This window comes from Cherax quadricarinatus, chromosome 44, assembly GCF_038502225.1.
Source record: "Cherax quadricarinatus isolate ZL_2023a chromosome 44, ASM3850222v1, whole genome shotgun sequence".
Classification (NCBI taxonomy): Eukaryota; Metazoa; Arthropoda; class Malacostraca; order Decapoda; family Parastacidae; genus Cherax; species Cherax quadricarinatus.
In genome coordinates, this window is record NC_091335.1 from 5,953,909 (window position 1) to 5,968,587 (window position 14,679).

Sequence of the window (14,679 nt, forward strand, 5' to 3'; positions counted from 1 at the left end):
TGGTCCCTTTGAATCATTTTCCCCATATCCTCCCCTCAACAATGGTGGCTAGCAGCACAGTTTATGTATTTAACTTTGTCACAAAAAAAAAAAAAAAAAAAAAAGGGTGGCTTACAGACTACCAGTGAGAGCACTTACTATCATGGCAGTTAAGAGACCACCAGTGAGACTATTACAGTTATGGTGGCTTTGAGACCAATGTGAAAATACAGTATTTACAAGTGCCAAACGCATCAAAATAATAAATCCGATCTATTATTATCAATTGATAAACTAATGTCAATATTTTAACAATGAATGAGCCAAGTTTATTATATCCGTATGTTGAGTGCCAATGTGCCATATATATCTAAAAATTGAAGCTGTGATATCAACATTTTAATTATTATTATTATAATCAAAAAGAAGCATTAAGCCACAAGGACTTCAACATCTTAATGGTTTGTGATTCATGTCAATATTTCAATGGTTTGCATATCAATTTCATTAAAAAATGTATCTAGAAGGGACAAGAATCCTCACAAGTCTCAAAGCACCACCACCACCACTACTCCAGCACCAACCAAAGCAAAATAGATGGGATTTTCCTTTACAATTTACTCAATTCAACGAAATACAACACGTGTTTGTTTTATGCATTTATGATGGATTTATATTATTTTGGTAAAATTTGGTTAAGAAACATGGAGTTTTTTTTTTTTGTAATTTTGGCTAATTTTAGTTGCTTTTCTATTGTTACTTTATCAAATACATTTATTTTTGTTTTATAATTATTTGGCATAGATGTGGTAAGTTCCTATTTCATTGTCATAATTCGGTTAAGAATTGAGGAATTAAAAAATTAATTGGGAAATACAGTATAGTACTTTTACAAATAATCGACCCAAAATCTCCGATACACTCGAGTCTCTCTAATCTGAGTATCCTTTACTCAGGCACCAACTGCATTTTGTTTTTCCTATTATAGGAAGTATATCTTTTGAACAATAAAACCAACCATACTACTCAACAGTCCAAAATGAACTTATTAGGCAACAGTTTTTTCTTTTCAAAGATTACACAATAAAGTAACCAATATATTTTTTAACACACTGGCCGTTTCCCACCGAGGCAGGGTGACCCAAAAAAGAAGAAACACTTTCATCATCACTCACTCCATCACTGTCTTGCCTGAGGCATGTTAATGAATTTGTATCAATGCAATTTTTTTGTAGGAATTGCCCTTCTTTAGCTGGGTGACCTCAAGAGAAACTAGTGACTCAAGAGTTTTTAAGCAGAATGAGATAATTCAAGTACAATACCTCACAACAGCTTTACTGTATATCACGTAAGAGACATAGGAAAATAAACCTCTATTTAAACATAGTTACAAAACTTGTGAATTTAGTAATGTTATGTACAGTAATAATGCAGTTATCAACCATTTTATCACCTGTACACTAAACAAATATTCATACTCGACAGTCAAGAACACATGATGAAAAATACTACACATAACGTTCTAGCATGGCTTGACAGCTTTTAAGGTGAGCAGATATGACACCTGCTGAAGGATCTGCAGAAGCACTCAAGTCGGTGAGGTACTCTGCTATGTAGTCAAGACACAGTTCACGTTGAGCCCGCCTGTTGGAATTGTAATGTTAATTAATACAACTGCACATAATCTATATTAAAATTCTTCTTCTTTCAACAAACCAGCCGTATCCCAACGAGGCGGGGTGGCCCAAAAGGAAAAATGAAAGTTTCTCCTTTTAAATTTAGTAATATATACAGGAGAAGGGGTTACAAGCCCATTGCTCCCAGCATTTTAATCGCCTCTTACAACACGCATGGCTTACGGAGGAAGAATTCTGTTCCACTTCCCCATGGAGATAAGAGGAAATAAGCAAGAACAAGAACTAGTAAGAAAAATAGAAGAAAACCCAGAGGGGTGTGTATATATATCGTTGTACATGTATGTCTAGGTAGTAGGTTGGTAGACAGCAACAACCCAGGGAGGTACTACCGTCCTGCCAAGTGATTGTGAAACGAAAGCCTGTAATTGTTTTACATGATGGTAGGATTGCTGGTGTCCATTTTTCTGTCTCAAACATGCAAGGTTTCAGGTACATCTTGCTACTTCTACTTACACTTAGGTCACACTACACATACATGTACAAGCATATATATACACACATCGCTCTGGGTTTTCTTCTATTTTCTTATTAGTTCTTTTTTTTTTCAACAAGTCGGCTGTCTCCCACCGAGGCAGGGTGACCCAAAAAAGAAAAAATCCCCAGAAAGAAAATACTTTCATCATCATTCAACACTTTCACCACACGCACACATTATCACCGTTTTTGCAGAGGTGCTCAGAATACAACAGTTTAGAAGCATATACGTATAAAGATACACAACATATCCCTCCAAACTGCCAATATCCCAACTCCCCCTCCTTTAAAGTGCAGGCATTGTACTTCCCATTTCTAGGACTCAAGCCCGACTATATGAAAATAACCGGTTTCCCTGAATCCCTTCACTAAATATTACCTTGCTCACACTCCAACAGATTGTCAGGTCCCAAGTACCATTCGTCTCCATTCACTCCTATCTAACACGCTCACGCACACTTGCTGGAAGTCCAAGCCCCTCGCCCACAAAACCTCCTTTACCCCCTCTCTCCAACCCTTTCGAGGGCGACCCCTACCCCGCCTTCCTTCCCCTATAGATTTATATGCTTTCCATGTCATTCTACTTTGATCCATTCTCTCTAAATGACCAAACCACCTCAACAACCCCTCTTCTGCCCTCTGACTAATACTTTTAACTCCACACCTTTTCCTAATTTCCACACTCTGAATTTTCTGCATAATATTTACACCACACATTGCCCTTAGACAGGACATCTCCACTGCCTCCAACCGTCTCCTCGCTGCTGCATTTACCACCCAAGCTTCACACCCATAAAAGAGTGTTGGTACTACTATACTTTCATACATTCCCTTCTTTGCCTACATAGATAACGTTTTTTGACTCCACATATACCTCAATGCACCACTCACCTTTTTTCCCTCATCAATTCTATGATTAACCTCATCTTTCATAAATCCATCCGCCGACACGTCAACTCCCAAGTATCTGAAAACATTCACTTCTTTCATACTCCTCCTCCCCAATTTGATATCCAATTTTTCTTTATCTAAAACATTTGATACCCTCATCACCTTACTCTTTTCTATGTTCGCTTTCAACTTTCTACCTTTACACACATTCCCAAACTCATCCACTAACCTTTGCAATTTTTCTTTAGAATCTCCCATAAGCACAGTATCATCAGCAAAAAGTAACTGTGTCAATTCTCATTCTGAATTTGATTCCCCATAATTTAATCCCACCCCTCTCACAAACACCCTAGCATTTACTTCTTTTACAACCCCATCTATAAATATATTAAACAACCATGGTGACATTACACATCCCTGTCTAAGACCTACTTTTACCGGGAAGTATTCTCCCTCTCTTCTACACACCCTAACCTGAGCCTCACTATCCTCATAAAAACTCTTTACAGCATTTAGTAACTTACCACCTATTCCATATACTTGCAACATCTGCCACATTGCTCCTCTATCCACTCTATCATATGCCTTTTATAAATCCATAAATGCAATAAAAACTTCCCTACCTTTATCTAAATACTGTTCACATATATGCTTCAATGTAAACACTTGATCTACACATCCCCTACCCACTCTGAAACCACCTTGCTCATCCGCAATCCTACATTCTGTCTTACCTCTAATTCTTTCAATAATAACCCTACCGTACACTTTTCCTGGTATACTCAGTGAACTTATTCCTCTATAATTTTTACAATCTCTACTTACACTTAGGTCACACTACACATATATGTACATGTTTATTTATACACACTCATCTGAGTTTTCTTTGATTTTATCTTAATAGTTCTTGGTCTTATTACTTTTCCTTTTATATCCATGGGGAAGTGGAATAAGAATCTTTCCTCCGTAAGCCATGTGAGTTGTAAAAGTCAACTAAAATGCCAGGAACAATGGGCTATTAACCCCTTTTCCTGTATAGATTACTAAAAAGAATAAGAAGAAAATACTAGTTCTTGTTCTTGTTTATTTCCTCTTACCTCCATGGGGAAGTGGAACAGAAGTCTTCCTCCGTAAGCCATGCGTGTTGTAAGAGGCGACTAAAATGCCGGGAGCAAGGGGCTAGTAACCCCTTCTCCTGTATATTACTAAATGTAAAAGGAGAAACTTTCGTTTTTCCTTTTGGGCCACCCTGCCTCGGTGGGATACGGCCAGTGTGTTGAAAGAAAGAAGAAGACATGTATGTGAAGTGTTACCTAAGTGTAAGTAGAAGTAGCAAGACGTACCTGAAACCTTGCATGTTTCTTTCTTTCTTTCAACACACCGGCCGTATCCCACCGAGGTGGGGTGGCCCAAAAGGAGAAACAAAAGTTTCTCCTTGTACATTTAGTAATATATACAGGAAAAGGGGTTACTAGCCCCTTGCTCCTGGCATTTTAGTCGCCTCTTACAACTTGCATGGCTTACGGAGGAAGAATTCTGTTCCGCTTCCCCATAGAGATAAGAGGAAATAAACAAGAACTAGAAAGAAAATAGCAGAAAACCCAGAGGGGTGTGTATATATATATATATTTTTTTTTTTTTCAACAAGTCGGCCGTCTCCCACCGAGGCATATATATATATATGCTTGTACACGTATGTGTAGTGTGACCTAAGTGTAAGTAGAAGTAGCAAGACGTACCTGTAATCTTGCATGTTTATGAGACAGAAAAATGGACATCAGCAATCCTACCATCATGTAAAACAATTACAGGTTTCCGTTTTACACTCACTTGGCAGGGCAGTAGTACCTCCCTGGGCGGGTGCTGTCTACCAACCTACTACCTAGGTTATATTAAAATGATGTTACTAAAAGATCTGTGGTTGAATGCAAGGACTTCAGAAAAAAAAGGAATTAAATTGAAAACATGCTTAGAGAGGTGCTGAATAATAACCAAAGCAAAGGCACATACACCTCAGAATAAGTCTGGGCAGCAGGGGACTTGCCAACCAAATCTGCCTTAGAATATAAGGTATGATGAGGTGCATAACAAAAGTAGTCTACTGGACTGGAGTAGATACTAGCAGAAAACATAATGACACTCAAGCATTTTTTATGCCATTGTTTTTATAGGAGTATCTTATAATTTTCTCTATTACTGTACTCTGTAAAACCAACAGGAGGAGACAAGAGTGATGCAAGATAGGTGAAGGGAACAATTTTGTAAAAAATAATGATCAAAGGTGTGAATTCACAAACAGCAGACCTTGGAACTTCTGCCTTCAGATGACAGACATAACATTATTAACTGAATCTGGATTATAAGTGCAATCAAAGAATAAATATTTGAATATCATGTTATCAAAATAAAAAAATTATAAATCAAATAAAGCTAAACTTGATAAGTATAGTCTTACTTGTGGTGAGGAGGTACAGAGGAAGTGTTATCTATCATCATAGTAATGAGGTGAGCCAGGACAGCCAGCAAGTGATGAGGTGAACGTTCTACTTCCCAGACACTGTCACCGCTACGATACAACCTGCAACGCAAGTCAAATTATTAAATCATGTAATGGAAAATCTCTAGGTTCATACTCAAAATAAAGCACATTTGATACTGTACTATACACGAGACTGGGGCAAAATCTTAAGCAGGAATGTACTCGAGTGGATCAAGTACATGTACTTTAGAGGAAGGAAGCAGAGCAATTCTCTCGAAAGTGATGTCAGAATGGGAATGAGTAGCAAACCGTGTATTACAAAGATCAGAATTAGAACCAGTACTGTTTCTGGTTTATGTGCATGGCATACCAGATGGATGTATCTCTATTTGCTGATGATTTAAAACCAATGATGAGAATACAAACAGATGAGGACAGGAAAAGGCTGCAACAGGATGTGGAAAAACTGCAGGGTTGGTCAGGTAAGTGGTTGCTTAATTCAATACCAGCAAATGCAAAGTTATAAAAAATGGGGAAGGGGACAGAAGACCAGACACAGGAGTACAGACTCTGGAGACAGCTGCTACAGACCTCATAGTGCCTATCATATCGCCAGAGGGTCATAATCACCCGAATAACCTCGGCAGCCAATGCTTGCCTGGAAAATCTGAGTGACCTTCAGGACTTGAGTTCTGAATGTGGGAAGTACAGTGCCTGCATTCTGAAGGAGGGTGGGAATATTTAAAGCTTGGAAGGGCATCTGAACTGTAATGTCTGCACACCTCTGGCAAGACACTAATGGAGTGAAGGATGGTGAAAGTGTCTTTTTTGGACCACCCTACTCCAGTGGAAGACAGCCAGTAATTAAAAAACGAAAAAAAAAAAAATTATTCTTTCAGACATAGGCAAACACAGGGCTACTTCAAAGATGCTGTTCTTTGAAGCTGTGAATACTTACTTATGATAAATGCTGATGAGCTTGCTGACAGCAATTCCGCAGCCTTGGAGTGTAGTGACAACCCAAGAGGTGTCGGCTCTAAGCTGAACCGAGCGAATTTCACACTCCTTTATTATGTGTTCTGAAAAAAGGTTCAAAATATTTAAAATAAGCAGCAGGTATATTAATACAATGTCAAGAAATTACTAAGGCAATGCCCTGCAATGACTTCAGGCAAGATAATTGTTTTCATATTGTATTTTACAAGTTATGTAATCTTTTTAATCGAGTAGAATGCTTAACACTTTTGAGAGAGGATAAAAATACAAAATTAATATGGTGTAGTCTTACAAAACCTACAACCATGTGATGAATGACCAACCTAGAGGGAAGTAGTTTGGATTTGCAGAATACAGCCGGGCCAGAGCTTTGATCTTACTGGCCAAACAATCCACCCTTGTCTCCACAGCACCCCCTCGTGACCTCTCTAACTCACTCTCTAACAGTTTGCTCCAAATGGACTGAAAAATCAATGAAAATAAAAATAAAATGGGTAAAATGTATGAGAACTATTATTATAATTAGTAGGAAACACTAACGCCTATTGGGGTTATACAGCACCTGGAGCAACAAGAGGTAATCAGGTTTAATTTAAAGAAGAGAATAGTATGTCCAATTCTTTGGATCAAGGGCCCCTCATTTTCATCAAGGAACCTCCCTCGAGGGGAAGGGGATAACAACTGATAAATTACCAATAGATAAACTCAATGCACTTATTGTTACACAATTCACCAGAAACACCACTACTTATTTTTGAGAAGATTTTCTTCCCTTCTTGCTGATGCAAATATTCTTAACTTAAAACACCTAAAATGTTTATACCTAATGCAAAAAAGTAATTATTGACGATTCCACAAACATTTTGTTTTTAGCTCTTTTACCCTAGTTACTTTCTAAGGAATATACAGTAGCCTGAATGCTTCAGAAGTATTGTTCTAGTCACTGTATTGTGCCTTTTTATTCTTTAGGCTTCAGAAAATCTTAAATGAAAATAATTACACCTACCTGATATGGTACCTACAGAACCAAATATACATTATACAGTACTTAGATAAAACTTCAGAGCACAGTTGTTAGCTAAGCATGTGGTCAATAGAGATACAATGTAAAAAAAAACTTTTCTCAACTAATCTACAATCTGCAGGAAACTAAGACAATATTTCAGTCCATCCATAACTATCACCAAGGACAGGCTGAAATGTTGTCTAAAATTTAATCTAAATATTGTGGGATGGTTAAGAAATTCTTCTCTTAGACCTATTGATTAAATCCACAAACTGATTAGGTTATCAGAAAATAACAAGCACACTATAAGTCACCATCAAATTACTAGTAGATGCTAAAAATTTACGATATTTTAATATATTTCAAGACTACATTCTAAAGGAAAGCATATACCAAATTACACAGAGAACTAAGTTACTGGAAACTACCTGCACTAATTGTGGTTCAGAATGGCCAGCACAATGTACAATGGCTAGCTTACACTCCCAGAGTGACCAAGGCTCAGCAAATTTTTCATAGAGGACAGTGAGAGTGAGGAGGGAAGAGTTGAGCTGGGCAATAACATCTCCACTTGCCCCTTCACACTGTAATGCATCAAGTACCTGTGATAGAGTAAAAATATTAACAATAAAAATGAATGTAACATCAATCTATTTAAGTGTTATAATGAGGGATCTATTTCATTAAGCACAGGCAAGAGATCTTTAAGTATCCAGCCTACCTCTTTGTATGGTGACTAACTCCTCAACTAACATACATTTCAAATTGCCAGAATTATAAAATAAAAAAAACAGGACTTTACATAATAAGTTCTTTATATTAATACATTTTTCTGGTCTGATGAAAATGCAACAATGAGAACAAGAGTGGTCTTTGTACAAAAGAATTATTGACTTGATAATAAACTTAGTAACTATTTTTAACCTTATAATTGTGATCATAACAGCACTTGTGACCTCCGTGGATAGGGAAGACACACCAATATTTCTGGCCTCCAGCAAGTAAATATTTTCTACTTTTGCCATTTTTTCTATGCATATTAACTCGTGCCTATCCTGAATTTCCATACACATCATATCCTGAATTTCCATACACATCATATCCTGAATTTCTATACACATCATATCCCGAATTTCCATAAACATCACTAGAACCCTTTATTATTATTCAGTGCATATACACAACAGCATTCTTGAATGAGAACTATGCCTCTGTACACTTTTCCTACTTAAAATAGAGGAGAAAAAAAAAAATACCCTTTAGTGGGGGATAAAATCAGTTGGACTCAGAGCTCATTTTTTTTCCTTCCCTATATTGTGGTACTGTGAAGCTGGGTGTGGTGTCCAATAGATCAGTCGGTAGTAAGGTTGCCACCACCCTTTCTATTATATTTAAATTATAGGTATGACTAACTTAGGTATGATTATACACAAGTGAAGAGTAGTCTCAAATGTAAGCAGCAGCAGCTTACCATCAGTTGTACTCTTGCCACCTCTTTCTTTTCTTCTAAATGCAGCATGAAGTCTGAATAGTTTGAGGCTGTATTCATCTCGCAGGAGCTGAGACACATGAGGGCACGGGAGAGGTACTCCACACGCACACTAACTGGAGTCTCTCTGAGGAAGGATTTGATTATTTTAGATAGAACTAAATGGTCTCTTCATATGAATCAATCATTTTACAGTGGATTAATTTTGTCATCCTTCCCTGTAAGTTCTCAAATTTACTGTAAGACTCATTTGCAATACTTGGGCATTTTTATTGCTGAAACATTTTGCTTGCACAACAGAGTTCTTCAGCTGGATACAGGTGAATGCAACACTGGAAGCAGCTGTAGTAGTAATGACTCATCAGTCCATTACCAAGGGTGATGGACTCATCAAGTCCAGTGGATGGTTGTCATTTTGCAAAAATGCAGCACATTAATAACATTGTGCACTCATAATAAGAAGATAAACAATCAATAGGATAGATCAAATCAAAATGTTTGCTAAAGATCACTGTACATAGGGTAAACCCTGCTAAGGAAAACACTTGATAGAATTCAATGTGGCTGAAGCAGATGTCACAATGACATTCAACTGTGAGGGTGCAACTAAGTGTTGGAAAAGAAACACAAACCTCATTCAGCATACAATGGAAATATGGAACACTGACTAGTGTGACTGAAATACTGCATACCAGACTAAACTATAAAAATTTAAGTCTTCAAAAAAATTACAGTAGTGTGAAAAATTGCAAGTCACTTCTTTTCCACAGTATCATAATCTTTGCTTTATTAAAAAGGTTTGTGCAACCTAGTTCCAGTAGGCCAGCAGATAATTAACCAGTTAACAGGGGTTGTTGAGGTGGTTTGGTCATTTAGAGAGAATGGATCAAAGTAGAATGACATGGAGAGCATTTAAATCTGTAGGAGAAGGAAGGCGGGGTAGGGGTCGTCCTTGAAAAGGTTGGAAGGAAGGGGTAAGGGAGGTTTTGTGGGCGAGGGGCTTGGACTTCCAGCAGGCGTGCATGAGCGTGTTCGATAGGAGTGAATGGAGACAAATGGTATTTGGGACCTGACGATCTGTTGGAGTGTGAGCAGGGTAATATTTAGTGAAGAGATTCAGGGAAACCGGTTATTTTTATATAGCCAGACTTGAGTCCTGGAAATGGGAAGTACAATGCCTGCACTCTAAAGGAGGGGTTTTGGGATATTAGCAGTTTGGAGGGATATGTTGTGTATCTTTATGCATATATGCTTCTAAAGTGTTGTGTTCTGAGCACCTCTGCAAAAACAGTGATTATGTGTGAGTGAGGTGAAAGTGTTCAATGATGATGAAAGTATTTTCTTTTTGGTGATTTTCTTTCTTTTTGGGTCACCCTGCCTCGGTGGGAGACGGCCGACTTGTTGGGGGGGGGGGGGAGAGGTCATAATATAACCCATCTCCAGCAGTTGCAAGAATAACTCAGGTTAATGGAATATCTTACCCAATTTGTTCTGCCAAGATAAGAAGGGTCTTGGCAGCCTTAAAATAATCTCTATTGCGCTCATAGTATCGCCAGAGCAAGTGATTTAGGGGTGCCTGGCCATTGGTGCGTGTGAGGAATGTCTCTAGATAAGGTGAAGACAGAGCCAGTAGACGATCTGTGCGATTTGTATCCACCAGCCACTGGTATAATGTCACATGAGCCAATTCATCATTACTTGCTACAATCAGATTCATCATCTGAAATAATATTGAAAAAAAAAAAAAAGAGGGTCATATGTGAGAGGAGATGAATAATACATTAATACAGTAAAGTCTATTCATAATAAAGTAAGTTTTATGGAGACCTCTTCCCCCCCATCTTCCCTCGACTTACCCAGCAACACAGTGGCAAGACTTAGGAGGACCATGAGCTTGAATGCCACTGGATGCTTGTCAAGTTGTCAATCCTAGGGTTCTTAAAAACTCACGACTGGCTTATAACTGTGACCTTAACAAACCATCCCAATAACTAGTTGGAGAAGCCTTACGACTCTATAGCCCAGTGGCTAGTGCAATGGGCTGGCAATTTCATGACTGCTGGTTTGAATGCTGATCACTCCATTCATTGTGACTTTTCAGCACATATATACATCATCTTCTTTCAACAAACTGGCCGAATCCCACCGAAGCAGGGTGGCCCAAAAAGAAAAAAATTTCTCTTTTCAACTTTAGTAATGTATACAGGATAAGGAATTACTAGCCCCTTGCTCCCAGCATTTTAGTTGCCTCTTATGACACGCATGGCTTACGGAGGAAGAATTCTGTTCCACTTTCCCCATAGACACATATATACATATTGTATGCAATAAGATCATGTGAAGCAGGCGATATCTTGATACGCAATATAGCCATAGTAAATAGTAGTAGTATTCTAAGCACTGGTCACATTGCATATACATATATTGTACATTAGGTAAGAGATATACCCACCTGGTTAGCATAGTGTGTAGCATCTGTGGAGGGTAGTGTAGGTGGTGGTGGTGTGGGTGGCCCTGGCCGGGATGGCACACTGGGGGATGCTGGGGGAGGAACGCCTGCTCCAACTAACTGGTTCAGCTGATCCATTATCACTCTATAACACTCCATTCTGTAAAAAATAACAATGAGAGATAAACTTTAATTCATTAAAGGTTAACAGGACAAATTTCCCATTTGTATTGTGCCGCTTTACGTAATACAGTAAACATTCTTAAAGACTCTACATATGTTATTTTGAGTAAACAATTAAAAAATTACATAAAAAATTGCACAACATGCAACAACAACAACAACAACAACAAAAAACTGACAGTACATACTGTAAAACAACAAGTATTAAGATATGTGCAAAATTTGTGTACTGCACTCGTACTTTTTCCCTATGACCCCAAGTTAAGCTTAAGGTTCACACATACAGTAGGGCCCCGCTTATGGCGTTCCACTAATATGGCGATTTCAAATTATGACCAAAACTTGCTATACGGCTCCCTGTCTTTCTAATACGGCGCGCCCCACCCAGTTTGTTTACATTCTCCATGAGCACATCTCAATTATGTCTGGAAACTTTCCAAGCTTTCAAGTGTTTTAAAGTTATTGCATATTTTGTATGTACTCTGATAATTATATTGTACCTGTACCTAAATATATTTACACACTGTGCTGGCGTGCAGGTACACATTAAAATCACTAAGAGTCTCTCTACTCTTGATGCCACATTAATAATAATAATCTCTTGGGTATATTGAATGTTGCACATTACATTAATATAGACATTTCCATTAATCCATCTATGATATTTTTTTTCAAAATTATATAATAAACACATTATGTAACATATAAACATGATAAATCCACCCCACAGTAGAATAAATTAACAAATATGAGATGTGGTACTAGGTAGTAGGTTGGTAGACAGCAACCGCCCAGGGAGGTACTACCGTCCTGCCAAGTGAGCGTAAAATGAAAGCCTGTAATCGTTTTACATGATGGCAGGATTGCTGGTGTCCTTTTTTCTGTCTCATAAACATGTAAGATTTTAGGTACGTCTTGCTACTTCTACTTACACTTAGGTCACACTACACATACATGTACAAGCATATATATACACACACCCCTTTGAGTTTTCTTCTATTTTCTTTCTAGTTCTTGTTCTTGTTTATTTCCTCTTACCTCCATGGGGAAGTGGAACAGAATTCTTCCTCCGTAAGCCATGCGTGTTGTAAGAGGCGACTAAAATGCCAGGAGCAAGGGGCTAGTAACCCCTTCTCCTGTATATATTACTAAATGTAAAAGGAGAAACTTTCGTTTTTCCTTTTGGGCCACCCCACCTCGGTGGGATACGGCCGGTGTGTTGAAAGAAAGACATAATCTAACAAACTACTTTCATTACGTGCTACATCATACCTTGTATATTTATTTATCCTCTTTTTCATAAAATATGTATTACTTATTACCAAGTCTCTTTCTACACATAGCTCAATTAAAGGCTCCCCATTTACATTTACCCTTGGCACCCCAAATTTACCTACTACTCTCTCCACAACATTTTTACCCACTTTAGCATTATTATACATATTACTGTAATTTTTATTTGTAATTTTTATTCACACAAAAAATATAAGATTTGCTGTTATTCCTTATTGCAATAATTGTATAAATAATGTCAACCCATTCACGACTGCATATTGGAATGGACAGTGACGTCATTTGTTTACTCAAACAGCCAAGCAATCGACCATTTCTCCTAGGTTGAGCTCTATTTCAAGGTACTTTCCTTCGTGAAAGCAATAAAAATCGTATCTATTTCTGTAATATATCTTCCATTCTATCAAATAAGACCAAAAAAACGAGAATACAACCATAAAAACCATTTGAAATTAACTCTAAGGGGTAGCTAATTGCTGAGAAGTGAACTCCATTACTTATGCTTAGATTTCTTTCATTTTTGGTGTGCGTTAAGAAGCATCTTTCCATCATACATTGCCCAAATTTCAATAAGATAGTCCAACAAACAAATGCAATACAATTCCCAAGATCAAGAGCAAGAGCCCCTCACCAGTGTCAAGGAACCTGCCTTGAGGTCTGCTCGCTTGTGGAAATGTTGCTCGCGTATGGAAGCAAAAAATCGACCCATCGACTGCTCGTATTTGGAAAAACTCGCACATGGACACGCTCGCAAGTAGAGGTTCCACTGTATATCTATTTCTACACCAAAAAGTAAAATGATTTTGCAATATTTCAGGATTGCAAAAGTTATGCTAACTGAAAAGTAAAATCAATATCAATATTAACAAAATTTTGTGCACCTCATAATTTTCCGTCACTCTCAGTAGCTATCTTCCTTATCACAGCACCAGCACTGAGGTATAAAATTAAACATGACATTATTAAATAATTACAGTGTAATGCATGTTAAAAACTAGTGTAATGTATGTAAACATAACTAAGAAATGTTGTTAATGGCTAAGTCATGGTTAGCAAATAAGGGTTACATGGAACAACTGCAGCACCATTATGCAGTTATCAGACTATATTTGAAAGACAACTATAGAAGATAAAGTTTTTTGTATTAAGAGATTACTGGTAGTAGACTATAGTACTTTTTCAGTTAGATGGGATTATTTATCCAATGGATTTTTGGTTAGTCTAACTTTAAAAACTAAGCAGATAACAATTAAACTAATAATTAAGACATCACATAACTGACCTTGATGTGAAGGCAATATATCCCTGATGATCATCAGCAGGCTCATTATTTTTATAATAGTGCAGGGCTAAGCCAGTTGGATCTCTCTGTGAAGCCACACTCAGACACAGGTCCACTACACCTTCATAAGCACCACCACTGGCCAACTGGCTACTGATGCCATTAACATTCACATGATGACCAATTTGCTTACACAACTGTTAAATAATTATAGTATTTTCAATGTGGGTTAATTACAAAACCTAATCTGCATTGCCTAAATCAGTGTGCAACTCTTGCACATTGCAAGTTTTGAGATATACAAGATGTTGTTTCCCTTACATTACTTGAAAGACAATGGAAAGTTAAGTCTTGAGCCAATCTCCTTCTCTTTAACCACAGGGGATGTAGAATGTATTATATAGTGCTTAAATTATGTTAAATGTCTGGGTGGTACTGTAAAGCTAATTTGATTATCATCA

The 14,679-nt window shown here is 37.6% G+C and overlaps 1 protein-coding gene across 2 annotated transcripts in view; it reads right to left on the reverse strand.

Annotated features, from left to right (window-relative positions):
• Positions 1 to 1,099: 1,099 nt before the first annotated feature.
• Positions 1,100 to 14,679, reverse strand: part of Nup154 (nuclear pore complex protein Nup154) — a 40,761-nt gene continuing 27,181 nt past the window's right edge. For both annotated transcript variants that reach the window (XM_053789238.2, XM_053789239.2), the window contains exons 19-27: positions 14,219 to 14,415; positions 11,464 to 11,620; positions 10,493 to 10,731; positions 8,994 to 9,138; positions 7,951 to 8,124; positions 6,840 to 6,978; positions 6,479 to 6,599; positions 5,497 to 5,619; positions 1,100 to 1,623 (exon numbers count right to left, since the gene is read on the reverse strand). In XM_053789238.2, the coding sequence (XP_053645213.1) occupies positions 1,488 to 1,623; positions 5,497 to 5,619; positions 6,479 to 6,599; positions 6,840 to 6,978; positions 7,951 to 8,124; positions 8,994 to 9,138; positions 10,493 to 10,731; positions 11,464 to 11,620; positions 14,219 to 14,415 (1,431 nt within the window). In that variant the 3' untranslated portion in view covers positions 1,100 to 1,487. The remainder of the gene's footprint in view (positions 1,624 to 5,496; positions 5,620 to 6,478; positions 6,600 to 6,839; positions 6,979 to 7,950; positions 8,125 to 8,993; positions 9,139 to 10,492; positions 10,732 to 11,463; positions 11,621 to 14,218; positions 14,416 to 14,679) is intronic.